This window comes from Cygnus olor, chromosome 3 (genome assembly GCF_009769625.2).
Source record: "Cygnus olor isolate bCygOlo1 chromosome 3, bCygOlo1.pri.v2, whole genome shotgun sequence".
In the NCBI taxonomy this organism is placed as follows: domain Eukaryota; kingdom Metazoa; phylum Chordata; class Aves; order Anseriformes; family Anatidae; genus Cygnus; species Cygnus olor.
This window is the reverse complement of record NC_049171.1, coordinates 35,183,764-35,198,754: the sequence shown is the minus strand read 5'-3', so window position 1 is coordinate 35,198,754 and position 14,991 is coordinate 35,183,764. Positions and strand designations below refer to the sequence as shown.

General features: G+C 43.0%; 1 protein-coding gene across 2 annotated transcripts in view; it reads right to left on the bottom strand.

Annotated features, from left to right (window-relative positions):
• Positions 1 to 14,079, bottom strand: part of SH3BGRL2 (SH3 domain binding glutamate rich protein like 2) — a 45,227-nt gene extending 31,148 nt beyond the window's left edge. Inside the window, exon 1 of one of the 2 annotated variants that reach the window (XM_040554005.1) lies at positions 14,047 to 14,079. In XM_040554005.1, coding sequence (XP_040409939.1) covers positions 14,047 to 14,064 — 18 coding nt within the window. In that variant the 5' untranslated portion in view covers positions 14,065 to 14,079. Of the gene's footprint in view, positions 1 to 13,515; positions 13,783 to 14,046 lie in introns of those variants that run through there. The other variant, XM_040554004.1, reaches the window with a different exon arrangement.
• Positions 14,080 to 14,991: the final 912 nt, after the last annotated feature.

Genomic DNA, 14,991 nt, shown 5'->3' with positions numbered 1-14,991 from the left:
ATATGAAACCAAACAACACTGACTGTGGAAATCAAAAACGACTAAAACAAAACATTTTGTTTGCTTGTTTTCAAATAACGTTGAGGATCCTAGTGTCTAGCACAAAACAAAAGACACCTTGAGCAGCCCACAAGGTTTTAAGGATTCATAAAGCCTATTCTCAGCAATCAAGAATTTCTCCTCCTGATGGAACCATCCTGCAGGACTAGAATAATTCATTTCAAAAGACTAACAATTCAAACACGAGCTGGCAGCTAAATTTTTTCAATAGATAGATGTTTTTGTTTGTAGTTTACCATATGTTTCAGCAATTCCAGAGACTGGTTAAAAAGAAAGTGTTATTTTCATGCATTTTTCCAACAGACATCTCTCAAAGTTGCCAGAGAATAATTTAAATCTCCTGTTTAGCATTCTACACTTAACTCCTCCTTGTTCTATTCTCTTTTGTCAAATTGGCATATTTATAGCAAGTATTCTACATCATGAAAACACCCTTTCAAAAAGCAATATCTATCTTCCTTTTCAAAGTGTGTACATAAATACAAGTATGATAATGGCAACCTTTATTCATTCACCTGCTCTTTATTGGTAGGAGAGTTTGACTCCTAACAAAATGCAACTTTTTCCTCTTATCTCCATGCTACATTTTATTGATTCATATGCTTATTTCCCTTTATTTACGCAAGTTGTTTGATTCTGAAGAATATCCTTTCTTCCCAGTCAAGTCCCAGTTCAGCAAGGTAGTTAAACTATTGGAAACTCAGTCCTTAGTCTTGCAGTGATGAACCAAAAATCGGTCTTTGAATGTCGCAGCGCCTCCTCCAGAGGCTGGAGAGCAGGGAGCAGGTTGGTGTCTTGCACCCAAGTCCAGTACCACTGTGGCTGAAACTCTGCAGGGATTTAGAGGTGTCACTTTATTGATGCGAATCAAGCTTGCTTGGTAGAATCATGATTGGGTAGTGGGAAGAAAAACACAGTAACTATGTTCTGTTTATTTTCTTAAAATACATTAAATATTTGGTAGCCATTTAAAGTTCACTGAAATAGCACTAAAGAGATCAGCTTTATAAGCAGGCTTGAGACAGTAAGCAAGTGTTATAATATTCAAATTCTGCAAAGAAAACTAAAAGTTTTGACTTAAAAAAAAAAAGTCCCCTAACAATTAATTCACATACTTCCTATTATGTAATATGTTTATCACCTACGCTTTTAAGATGAAAACACACAATTGTCTTTTTTTTTTTTGGTGACATGGTGAGTCAGCAGAGCACTGAAAGCGTTGTGAACTCGTTCTGTGTATTTATCACTCCCGTTGTTTTGTAACAATGAAGAAAGCATTCCCAGCTGTATTTTCAGTACGTACTGCAGACACTGCAGACGAGAGATAAAAGCAAACCTATTACCACTAAAAAAAATAGGTCATGTTTCTTCCTTCTCATTAGCTTTAAGCACCAAAACCCAGTGGCGCAGGAATATTTATCTATTAGAGCAGCTAAAACCACCCAGCAGCTCACAAGATGTAAGAAGTAATTAGTGTTTTGCCCAGGCAGGGTTCTCAGCTCTGTGTTCTCCTGGTGCAAGCCCTGCTGGACTCCTCCTGCCCTAGCCATGAGGCTTCTCCCCCTGCACCTTGCAGAGGACTCTTTGCAGCACCCAGCTGGCTGTTTGCAACGGGGAGCCACAAGGAGCCACCACCAGAAGAGTGTCCTGACTGCCTGGTAGAGTTTCAGAGACCTTAAGGCAAACTCCAAGACTATACAGACTTGCTCAGGCTAAAGAACTGCCTAGCCCAGCAGTGACATGCTGGGTTCATCCAGAACCCTGTCCCCACATAAATGTTAAGTCACATCCATTCTTCTTCCACACTGCCACCAACCCCCTTCTGTGAATCTGAGGGAATGATAAGAGCCCTTGGACACAGAAAAAACAGCCAGCCTTTCCCTACGGATGATTACGCTTGCATTTATTTGCTTTCCAATCCTGATGGATGAAGGATCAGAGATATTAGGATCCCAAAGTGCTCTAAAGAATTTGAAAAACAAGTTTGTGCACTAAAGCTGTCAATACTTTCGCTCTTCTTCTGACAGCTACTATCCATGCAGCACAGATGTGTCATCCTGCCAGCTACAGACATGCACACCCCTGATAATGCACTTTACAGTGACAGCAGTACCAGCAGTACGAGTCACTGACAATTTGTTGTGCTAAGTTTTAAGGATGTTTACAGGTTTTTCCCAACAGTATATGAAATAGCAACAGAAAAATGCATTTGTAGCTTCAGATAAATGTCAGATTTCAGATAAAATTGGACTGTATTACTGCACAGTTCTATCCATATGTTTTTGTAAGACTAGGATGATGGATTTTGTTGATACCAGTCTCTAAACTAGGGCTGACTGCCACCGCTATTATTCAGATCAATAACAAAATTACCTTCGGTCCAACTGAGAGCAGAATGAGGCTTCTAACTTTATCAACAAATGTCAATGTTATTTCTCTTTCAACAAATACAGCTCCATCCTTGTAGCTTATGTCTTCTCACAGCTCCTGGATGTGCACATTACCTTTGCTTTTATACTTCCGCAGACCCATTTCTGGACAGCCACCTGTATCCCCAAACACAGCTGCCATGTGATTATCATCCCATAAACTGCAGATACACCTCCTGTGAGGCCGACAGGAGTCACCTGCACACAGCTCAAGGTGTCGCTGAACACAACCACGGATTTTCAGGCTCCCCCAGGGCCCCATGCAGGGAACCTTTACTACAGCACAGTCCATGCCTCGGGCAAGGCAGCCTCACCGAGTAGGAGGGGACTGCTGGCACATCGGGGCCTCCGAGGCAGCTGCCTTCCCTGAGCAGAGACTGTTAGCTTCCTAGCAGGTTCCTACTGAACAATTTGATCCCATCTAAATCCTTCCAGTGCCACTCCTGTCTCTGCTTCTACATAAACAGATCACTCCAATGGAGATGTTTCGGGAAGATTGTTTGACCTTAGGAGATGCAGATCCAGATCAAAGGTTTATTATATACTTGTTTTTTCTTTAGGCTAGACAGGGATGATAACTTCACTAGCCCCGCAGCCACATAATGACAGGTTTGAGTTGATGATGCTCTATTTTTCACCGGATCAAAGAAAGCTTTCCTTCAAATAAAAACACAAAAAATCTTTTGCTGTTGTCTGAAAAACATAAACCCAATTCCATGATTAACAAAGCAGCCTTTAATTGATTTGTAACGTTACTATTAAAGTGTTCCAAATAATCACTCAGATTTTAAAAGCACAGGTAACACCCAACATCATATTCTGCAACATGTGAAAATATCAGGAAACAAAACAAACTAATTTGTGAACATTGTGATGGAATTTCCACCATTATATCAGGATGGAATTTTTTTGTCACATTCTCTTGCTCCAAGTGGGACCTATCCAGTGAATTCAGAGGACCCACATTACATAGCAGACTGATGAACAGGATTACAGCCTGCTGTACCTCCTAGAATGTGAAGGTAAACAAAGCTCTGTCTTTGTTAAAGCAGGAAAACCAAAAGCCAACAGGAAAAACTTACCCCTGTGTGTGAAGGACACATAATCACAGGCTTTGGTTTGTATTTAACGTGTAACATAACTTAAAGTGGTTTCAGGGCTCTGCCTACAAACATGAAGTCTGACAGTAACTCTGCTGGCAAAGTTTGCAGCAGAAGAATCCCATAAAATAGGATGTTCAGAAAGCCTGACACTGCGGCTGTTCAAGGTTTTACTGCAAGCAGCAACTTGCCACTCCCTTCTTGCCAAAAGTTATCATTTACCCTGCAGCAGCGGCAAAACTGGACATGTCCTCCTGCTTCAGATGCTCGGTTTCACAGGCTGAAGTGTTGCTGGCCCACTTTCAACAGCCACAAAGGCAAACACACAAGGCTGCAACCAAGAGGTTAAAACGCAGGTACCTCTTCTTGAGAGAAGCTCTGCAACAGGAAAGCAGCTTCAGAGTTATCAGCAGTAAGGTCTTAAAGTGCCACTGCTAGCCCTGTTGGAGCTCTTAGGTAAAATTCTTCCCAAGACTGATTACACTGAGGTACCTTTTCCCTAGGTAGGAACAGGGATAGCTTTACCACTGCATGTCCCCGTTAGTCACTACAGTTACATTGGTGGATCGCTTATACAGGTGTGACTGTTTTGATATTTTGGAAACACCTCATAACCTGAAATAGTTTACCTAAACAAAGCCCTTAGGTGTAGACCAGGAGTAACAGAGGGCTGAGCAACCATCACAGTCTTTGCATTCTAGTTTACATGGAAGCCAGACATCCATGGTTACTGTGCCATAAGGTCCGGCCATTCGAATAAAGCAGCAGTCATTTTTGACAGGGTTCAGCCAGATGCTGATGTATCTTGAGCTACCAACATGAGACACCAGGATGTTATTGTTTTTTCTCTCCTGTGGATGCAAAAATTAGCATTTAGTTTTTACTGAGTGATAAGTAGCATCTATCAGCGACTCCGTGGTTAAAAACCATACACACACACAAACTTATATGCAGACACATGGACATACATGCTATATATATACATGCACACCACTACATATGTGTGCATGCAAAAATACACATCCACACGTGTGTACTTGAATATGAGGCAGATTGATGTATCTGCAAAGGTCCCTCCTAGGCATTGACTTGTACAAGTTTGTTCCTTGCAGTAAACCAAGCAACATCTTAGTTTTCCAAGTTCTCTTAGCAGGAGTGGTGGGGATTAGTTATCCTGAGGTAAAAACAGAACTGCCAACAAAAATCCTGGAACTCTTAACCGCCAAGACAAGCTCTGTCCTACTCAGGGGAGATGGGCGACAACCAAAGGGCATGTTGTTGATGATTAACACGAGTCACTGAACAACCTGTGTCTCCTAAGAGCTTCTCTTCATAAATTAACTAGCAAGACAGTTAATCCCCTTTCTCTGCGTACTTTACAGTGGTGTACAATATTAAATGTAGGTTAAACATGCTCATTTACTAATCTAAAATCCAGTTGTGTTCCTCTTCCACCACTGAAAACAAGTTATTTCTTTCTTCTTGTAAGAAGGTTGCTCATCACTTAGCACCCCAAAAGTACAATACCTGCATGCTTTAGACTCAGCCCATTCTGACTGGTGATAAATAGCTCTTACAGCAGCACACCCGAATAGAAGAACTGCCACAGACTTGGAAGAGAAGAATTAAAAGATTTCATCTCAAGATACTTCAGAGATGGAGGTCTAAAGCCCACAAAAGACAAGGTAACAGGCTTTGTATTCATGGTATCTCACTGTGAGACATACAGCATTGCGTTGCCTGCGCTATGCCTGTATCCCAGTCACACCTTCCTCCAGTCACAGCACCTGAAGTTCACCAGCAACTTTGAGTCATTCCTAGAAACATCAGCCCACACTCTGCTCACCTACATGAGTCCCACCAAAATTAATCCAATGTTTGTTGTCAGACATGAGAACCAACAGTAACTTACGTTCCCGAGTCAACTCCATCTGCCCATCTGATGGGCACTGACAAAACGACATACAAACCCCAGGAGAAAAGATAGTTTCCTCAATCCCATGGCTACTGAGAAACTCAGCACTTCCAGGCTCTTGCAGTTAATTCCAAGCTGTTTCCACTGACAGCCACAGGTAGGAGACACTACCACTGCCTCTACATCTCCCCTCACCCCACCAAGAAGGAAATCCACCAACTTCAGGGACTTGCTAAACATTAATCATCTTCTGTAAAACACATCTAAACGTTAAGCTGGTAAAAAATGCTGCCATACTGGAACATGACCATGGTTTTAGAGATACACAGTGGATTTCAAGTAAGAATAATGTCCAAGGATTACAGCGTTTTCTGTGTTCGTTACTCCTCTTACCAAGCTTTCAAACTGCATGCAACATAGAGATCACAGTACTTCATCCTAGATTCCCTTCGGAGGCCGGCACTTGAGGCTGCAGCTGAGGAAACCGTTGCCCTTAGTGTATTTGCTAGCAAAATGACACAGCCTGGGTTAGCAGCTTAGTGACAATTCTGCACCTCCAACTCGCACTCAGATTGCGAAAGACAAAAGACATCCTGACTTTCTACAATAAAGAACTTCCTTAAGCAAGTATTTTTTCCACAAACCCTAATTTATTTATATTCCCCTCTTTGGGTAAATGAAAGTCTAAACTGTCTGAAATAATTAAATTGGAAGACACATTGTATAGAAGAGCATCAGCAAGAACCTAACAGACAGCAAGTGAACAATGTTGCATTCTAAACTTAATTTTTGCTTTGATTTTGACTAAAATCAAAAGGATTCATATAACAAGTGAAACAGACTTACTCAGCAGTATACTTCATCTTTGACAAGACCACTAGAAACAGAATATTCAATACACCAATTAAATTCCAGGGGATTTTTTTTAAGCTCTTACAAGTACAAAGAAAGATAATTTACTTTGAATAAATATTGTGCCCTTACAATGGCAAGCTTTGTTTTCTGAGCTTTAGTAACATCAGGTAACTTCAGCTAGAACCCTTTCACATTTACTGGTACATCCCCATTGTTTCTTGAATTTTACCTTCAGGTCTTGAAATTTTAAAAGTGGGAAAGGATTTGAGAACACAAAAGAGGTGTGACTTCACAAGAGCCACAGCTAGTTGTTTCTGACCTCCCCATCCTCCAGGACATGTGTTTCCCAGGAAATTAAGTTCTTATCTGGAGGGTGGCCTGTAAATCATGCGAGCAGCGCTTAGTGGCTGTGGTTTGCACATGGACAGAGGCTCAGTGGCCCAGCACAGCCCTTCCATCAACAACCTAGTTCTTTCAGCTTAACTAGAAGCTTATTTCCCGAGGTTCATTTCTCCTTACTGCTAAGGAGGACACTACGCTGTTTGCAGGCGGTATTAGAGCAAGTCAAAGCTGGAGCCAACGGCAGCATACGGGTTACACCATTTAGAACATTACACACCACTGACGTCCTGAACTTTTCCACGCACAAGATACCATTTAGGTTTAACGGTAAGTGTGGAAGCCACCTGGCTCAGACAAAAGCTCAGTTGGTCAATGAAAACATTGTCATTAATCTCAACGAGCTTTGGATCATGTCTTACACAAATTTTATGCGCTAGACACCACAACCCAGTAAGTGACTGCAGACCACATGCTTCACATCAGTCCAGCAGTATTTTCCCCATGTAGGCTGTCTTGAAATCAAAGTCTAGACAAGAAGGAAGTATCTGACCTAGGTTTACAGAATAGCTGAAAAAGAAATAACGGGAAAGCAGTTCTGCAATGCTCAAAAGTAAGAGATTTCAGTTCATTGTCCCTTGGCTGAGTGGCCTGTGTAGTGACAAGAAGGCAGACACCCTGCCCGCGGTAAGCTGCGTATGGAAAGCCTGCAGCCTTCAATCTGAAGGTTTCTGGTACCAAGAGCCTCAGTTCAGCCTCACATAAGCAAGCAGCTGCAGCGATCCAATGTGTTAACAGCACGAGAGCTGCCTGCCTTGTTCCTCTGCTGGGACGGGACTCTGCAGGAGCAGTGTTGGCAGAGAATAATGTGACGATGACAACTGTAAATGTGGCAGTTTATATGTCGGCGTACTAGCGCCAGACAACAAGACTAGGACGACTGAAGTATGGCATATGCTTCAGTCCCTGCCTTTCCTCCTTGGTTGTGTCTCCAGAAAACAGGTGAGTTAGGTGCACAAATTGATTTACAGTTCACAAAACAACTTGGAAAATAGAAATAATCTGAAAGCCATTTGTATCAGTAAATTACATGTAAGTTAGTTGTATTTTTTTTTTTGTTTGTCTTTCAATTAATGTCATCAAATTCACTTATATGTGATCTCCTTTGATCCCTGGCACTATGACCAGGGTTAGGAAAATGTATTTCCAGGCTTTGATGATATGGCTGGAAGATTAATGAGAGCAGGTCCCCATCAGTGAAGTATGTCCATTCAGGGACTTGCACCCTGACAGTGACATTCTACAGGAAAAAAAAAAAAAAAAAAAACATTAAAAAAGGGGCGGGGGCATTAAAATTATCAAGTTGCCTTTGATTACTCATTTTAGTCTTTCCTGTCCACTTAAGTATATTCAAAACAGAGGAATAAGTCTCCAATGAGAAAGTCATTATAGTCATTATATAGCTGTCAGAGACATTGGATCAGCTGCCTGTACAACGCGGATCAGTATACAGAGAGTCAAAACCACACGCTTCAAACAGTCCTCAGGAACCCACTCAGAACAATACTTCCTTTGAAGTTTTATTACAGCTACAATTGCAAACAAAGATCAGTAACAGTCCTACTGCTGGTAACACTATGTATTCTAAAGGGTGTTCTACAAGGTAGCATTGTTTCTGACATAATTTATCTGCCAAGAAGAAATGTAAATATTTGAGCAGCACTCGAGCACACAGGAGTGGCGCAACAGTTAGGTACTGAATACCATATACAGATGTTTGAATTCCACCTGTATTCTTGTGCCCAGGTGCCCTGTATTCTTGTGCCGGGCTACCTGCTGAACACACACATTCCTTAAGCTCTCCGAGCCTCTGTTTGGAGGCTCCCAGTTCTCAGGAGGGTGTACCTAGAATTCAGACTTTTCTGGAACACAGATTTGAGCTAGATCCACAGGGGGTCCTTAGGGAGAAAAACAGCCAAAGCCTTCAGTGCTGACCTCCCTGTTGCAGAATTCAGCCATGACCGAGGCTCTCAGGCTCCCTTTGCTACATGAACCCTGCTGTCAGGACAGACAGAAGCCAGCAAAGCTGAACATGAGCCACTCAACAAGAGGAAAAACGAGGAACGATGCAGGAACTCATTCTGTCACTCAAGGGGACTAGACCCAGAAAGTTCCCCGCCCTCTGCTATGGGCAGGATATAACTGCTAAGGTCAAACCCACAGATCCCCAAAATCCCTGATACATCCTGTGACCAAGCAAGAATGTGAAGGTGTCCATTTTTTCTTCTAGTATCACTGCTTTTGCTACAGCACTACTCTGCAGGTGCATAATCAAAAACAACATCATTTTGATCAAGTGAAGTGACACAGTACAACGGTCACGATCCATAAATCCGACCTTAGGATCCAATCCAACAGGTGTATTCAGAGCATGCTGACAGATGTGAGAAAACACTGTGGTTATACATTTAAAACATTGCTATTTCCCACATAAATATTGCAGGTTTGCTTCTAATTGTAAGGATTATGTTTCATTTCTGAAAAGCTAACTTACCTGCTGCTGTCATCTAGTTTTTACAAACTTCTAATATTAAAAATTCGTGATACGGTTTATAACTCGCAAAGTTTAATGTTTTATGTCATAGGTAGCTGAATTTCTGTAAGTCACATGCAACAAGGTGAAGAACCCTTCAAATGACTGCCAGAACCAATACAATTTTCACAAGAGGCATTTGTACAACTCAACCTAACCACTTCCAGTTTTGACTGTTCTTTTGGGGTGCAGAGAGGCAAAAAAATCTGTTAGCTGGTGGATACTCTAGAATCAACATATTCTAAGTTAATTCTTCCACACCTCTCAACAAGAAGCACATTCTTCCTGAGCAGTGCTGAGGAACACTGAGTTTCTCAAGACTGTACAAACAAAGGTGGGGATGAAAGTTGTCCTTATCGCTAGGAGACAAGGTTAGCCATAAGAACATTAGCATTTTATTTGTCTTCAATTACATTATCCAACCAAATAAACATGATTGTGATTGCTTTGGCATTCTGATGTTTTATACCATGGTTTAAAGTAATTCCAGGAAGCAAAAATTCCAACGTGGTTGCACTTATACATTGACCTGCATAATCTGCTTTAAAAAAAGCAGAACTTTAGTCTCATAAAACCAATATTTGCTATAGAAACACCCTCGCTATAGCTACACCCATCTTATCAAGCTTCCTAGAAAAAAAAATAAAAATCCATTATTGTCTTCATTAGCAAGAGTCAATTCTCAACTTCTGATCTTTCAAAAGAAGTCTATTCTTTTCAAATTGATACTGTTCCTTCCCAAACACATTCTCAAGAAGTCTATGTCTGAGCAATGCTTGCTCTTGTACATTAAATTGAATTATGTTTTATGTTATGTTTTTCACATCTTATGAACACACAAAAATTTCCACGGGAAAGTTCTGCATCTCTCACAAGTCAGAGCAGATTCTACCCTCTGTTCCATCACTACAGTAACTTCCCTATACACCTGTTCAGCTTAACAGAGGAAGCTCCAAGGCAATAAATTAATACTAGACAGGAAGAAAGTACAAGTGAGACAGTTGTTTAAAGCTTCTTCATTATCTGAAAGCTCTTCAACGACATTTCCTTTACCTGATCTTCAGTCCTCTGAGTGCAAGAGGTCAGAAGTCCCTCTGGTTAGGTATTTTCAGATAGCTGTAGGAATTCCAGCAAGTTACTTAGCTAATACTACCAGCTTCCTGTCAAAGGTAAATCTAGCTTGAAAACAATGAAAACCATTTGAGTCAATACATATTACAGCAGCACAAGGAAAAGAACGGATTTTTATTGATAGATTGGAAAACATGAAGTGGATTGAATTACAGTCACCTTGGAATGATTTGGTGAAAAACAAAGACATAAACTATTTCCTGAAAACAGTGAAGCACTGTTGAGGGAGAAAAGCAAAGGCTAATTTTAAAGCAGCCTTTCTCCTGAGCACAAAAGAACACCGTTTGTCTTTATTAAGGAGGAGTAGCAAAGCCTGCCTCCCCAGCCTACAAAGTGCTTGGAATTTGAGACACAGCTTACCAGCAACAAATAGAAATTCAGGTCAGAAAAAGTAGATGGTAAGGCTTGTAAAAACATGCCTGCCTGCCTGCCTATTCAGAGGCTTCCCATTGTGATTCAATTGCATCTGTCTAATGCATGCTTAAAACAACATGATGTTATTTAGACATGTACACATAAACACAATGCCTCTCCTGACTCAAGAACTTGCCTACAGCATCCCTACAGCATAAACCCACAGGCCAGCTTCAGTAAGCACCGAAGAGGAATGTTTCCACTCGAGCAATAACTAGGTTTCATTGCCATGGGCTCTTTTAAGCTCATGAGGCATTTATATTTACAAGTTTTATTAAAAATAAAGAATACTACTATTAACCTCTCAGTGGTCTACAAACCTTCAGAGGCGTGGAAGATGTTGCAAGGAAAAGTCTTACCCCAAATGGAAAGAAAGTTCACGTTGTTCTTGGCTACTCCTCATTCACTATGTTAACTTTTCTCATTCTCCAGAATCACTCCCCAAACATTTTGTGCGCTGAACACTTTGAATTTTGCACGACTATCATGCACTTCGATATTTTTTAGCATAAAACAAATTGTACCAAGACACAGGAACAATAAGTATCTTAGAAGTTGCCAGGAACAGTTATACTTACAGAAACTGAGGTCTTTGCTGACTACACAATCAGTGTATTTCTCAGGAATGTTACAGCTAGACAGAAGACAGAGTAGTATCTATGAGGGCTACTTATTTCTCTAGACAGGGAAATCATCCTGTCTCATGAACTGCATCCCAAAAAGTGTCTGATAATCTGATATTGTTGTACTGAAGCCTGGAGTAGAAGACAAGGAATTACACAACTCAATCACTTTTTATTTTCCTTCACTTAGTTATTCAGCTTAGTTATTGTTCTTATGCTCAGAAGGATGAGAATAAATTTTCAATTTTCCTGTTTAGAGATGTGCAAATACATAACTGCCCTTTTCTCTAGACAAGGATCCACACATAACCCGCTGATAATAGTTCGTCATTTTCCTCAGTCGCTAAGCCATGATCTGTAGACACCCCCACAAAGCCCACAGAAAAAAAGCCCCTGTGATGCAACACTGAGCACAGCAGGAACTTAGTCCATGATGAAGGTTCCTAAATGCTAAGATAACATAGATGAAGAAAAGCAGACAGAGAAGAGATGTCACAGCTCTGGTACTGGGTAGCAGTACCTTCAGTCATTCAATTAACTGTTCTTCCCTGGCTAGATCGTACTCAGATGTACTGCTGACTATACAAAAAAATGTCGATTATCGCCTGTATGCAAACTGTTATTCCTGTTATATATCATCTTCTTGTCAGACTCAGAAAAAAAAAAAGGCAGCAGATGAACCAGCATGCAAACTAAATTGCTTTTCAACCTCAGATTTGGTTTGTTGGGTTAATAGACAGTGAAGAAGGTTACAGTGCTGCTGCTAACAGGGTACGTACCTTGCAGGCAGAGACAGGGGAAGGAAAGGGCAGAATCAAAAACTCCAATCAATAACCTATTTGCAGGCTGGTCAGAACAGGAGATATGGTAAGCTAATTATGTGGCCCTTCTCCACCTCCAAGAAAAACAAAATATAAAACTAAACAGTATTGTTTGAAACAGAAGCACACCAAGCATGAAACAGAAACTAAACCTCACAATACCAGAGTGCCACAACAAAACCAACTGCCAGTGCAGGGAAAGAGACGTTTCTGTGACAGCTGCTTGATGCACATGGATTGCAGAGTTCTGAGGATGCTCGGTATTTACTCAGTTGGCTACTGAAATGGGTAATTAATTTTTATTAGCTGTAACGCAGCTACTAAGCATCTTGAACACTTCATGCCAAAACATATCAGAGCACATACCTGTCACCATGCCGCTGAACTGAAAACAAATACCACACAGTAAAGGACTAAAGGAAGCGAACACACATTAAACCTTCAGATGGGAAAAGTGCCACATCCTTCCACAATACAAAATGCTGCTGCCTTCGCTGCTGAACCATAAAGAACAGCAATTATATCTAAACCCTTCCGACGTCTCCCATTAGAGAACAAATTTAGTTGAATGCTCACGCTCGGACTGCCTTCACGGAAACGAGAGCTGTCTATTTATATGAAAAATATGGAAACTCACAGGTCACATGCGGAATTAACGCACCAACAGGAAGCTTGAGGAGGTTCAATTAAGCAGAGGGACACGGTGATGCTTTTCCAAACTGAGTTTGACGGGAGCTGTACCTTTTCCGGAGCTAGTAGGAACTCAGGGAGGTGAAGCTCGTCTTCAGGTTCTTATTTATTTCATTTGCCTCTGCCCGCACCGGGGTCCCCCAGATGCGGGGGAGCTCAGCCCAATTTTAAGGACTTAAAAACCCTTCAGACAGCCCCACGCTTGTCCCCAGGACGAGCGCTCCGCGGGGCTTGCCCCACGGCGATTTACGAACAACTTCGGCAGCCCCTCGGGGATGGGGGTGAGCCTGTTTTTCCCCCTAAAACGCACTTACTTTTTCCCCCAAGCGCCCCCTCAACCTGGGGGCATCCAGCCCGGGTTCAGAGCCGCCTGTTGACCCCCGGAGACGTTTTGGGGAGCCCGAGGAGCTGCGGGCAACCGCGGGGCAGCGACCCCGCACAGCCATGGGGCGGCTTCACCTCAGCCCCCAGCCCCAGAGGCTGAGCCCTCGCCGGGGCAGCCCCGCTCCCCTCCTCTCCTCTCCTCCCTTCTCGCCCCCACTCACCGCCACCGAGCCCGAGGAGGAGGCGACGAAGACGCGGATCACCATCTTCACCTCATGAGCGGCCACCGCGGGGACGGGACGAGGCTGCGGGGACGCCGCACCGGCCGGGTGGGGACGGGACGGGACGGGACAGCGGCTCCGCAGCCGCCTTGCCTCGTCAGGCTGCCGCGGCTCGCAGCCCCCCTGAGGCGAGCCGGCTCTGGCTCCTCGCTGCCTGGCGGCGGGCGGGAACGGCGAGAGGCGGGCAGGTGGGGGCGGCGCGCAGGGGCCGCCGGGCGCTGTAGTTCTGCCGCCCGGCGATGTGTGGTGTTAGGAAAACGGGGCCGTGTCTGCCCTTTAGGCGGGTTTGATGAATGTCCCCGACACCCCAAGTGCCAAGTGCCGCCATCCGTGTGTGAAAGTCTGCCAAAGAGCTTGCATCGTGCCCCTGATGTGCTGCCTGCTTGTCTGCAGCACCACAGGTGCAAGGTGCATGGTGCACAAGATGCTTAAATTCACCCCTATGCCAGACAGCCACACCATAATGGCCACCTCTCCATGCCAGGCCATCCCACCTAGCTGCTCCTGGTCCTCCTGCCCCACGTAGGGCTGTCCTCACTGCTCTGCCAGGCCCCACAGACCGCCATTTTCAGGATGAAGGGGCACAAAATGGCGGCTGGGCAAAGAGGTGGCATGGCTGCCCTCCTGTTAGGGCAGGTGGCAGGAACAGGGCAGGGGGGGCAGGCTGCTGGGCACTGCGGGCTCTCCTACACATTTCAGAAGTATTAAACACCATCATGTATTTTCACTCACTGGTATAGGCATACAGCTATCAAGTATTGGCAGGGATTAGAACAGATGTTGTTAATCAACAGAATAACCCCAAATTGCCCTTTATCTGTCAGTTCTTCAGTAAGTGACAGAGAGGAATCCCTGCAGCCTTCGTTAGCTTTTGGGTCTGTAAGGGCACAGTTTCTATGTAAGTGCTCAAACCCCTATAACTGGTAGACTTCCACAAACTACAGTTGTAACCTTCATCGTCTTAATTCTTTACATATGGCCAGGTGGTTACTCATTTCCTGTGATTAAGCTCTCTCCTCCCACGATTTTACCCCAATGGTGAAACTCTTCTAGACCTTTGCATTGTCACTGCATTCAGTAAATTTCCATTTTCCAAGCTAAGCATAGACCATGACTCTTGGCTTTTTGTTTCCTGATCAAACAACCTTGACTGCCAACTATGTTCTTAAGGTTTTATTTACATTTTAATATTTATCATTTATTTCAGAATATGACATGTTTGTGGGAGTCATGGAATACACCTAACAAGAGCAATAAAGAATAATCAGGATGCTCAGTGTTCATTTTGAGCTTAATTTATATCTTGTAGAAGTCATTGGCAGGTTTTCCCCTGGCTTCACTGTCCTCTGGAACAGAGCTTGATATTGGCATTTAAAGTACAGTCCTGTAATGAGAATTCAGGGACCAATTTTGGAA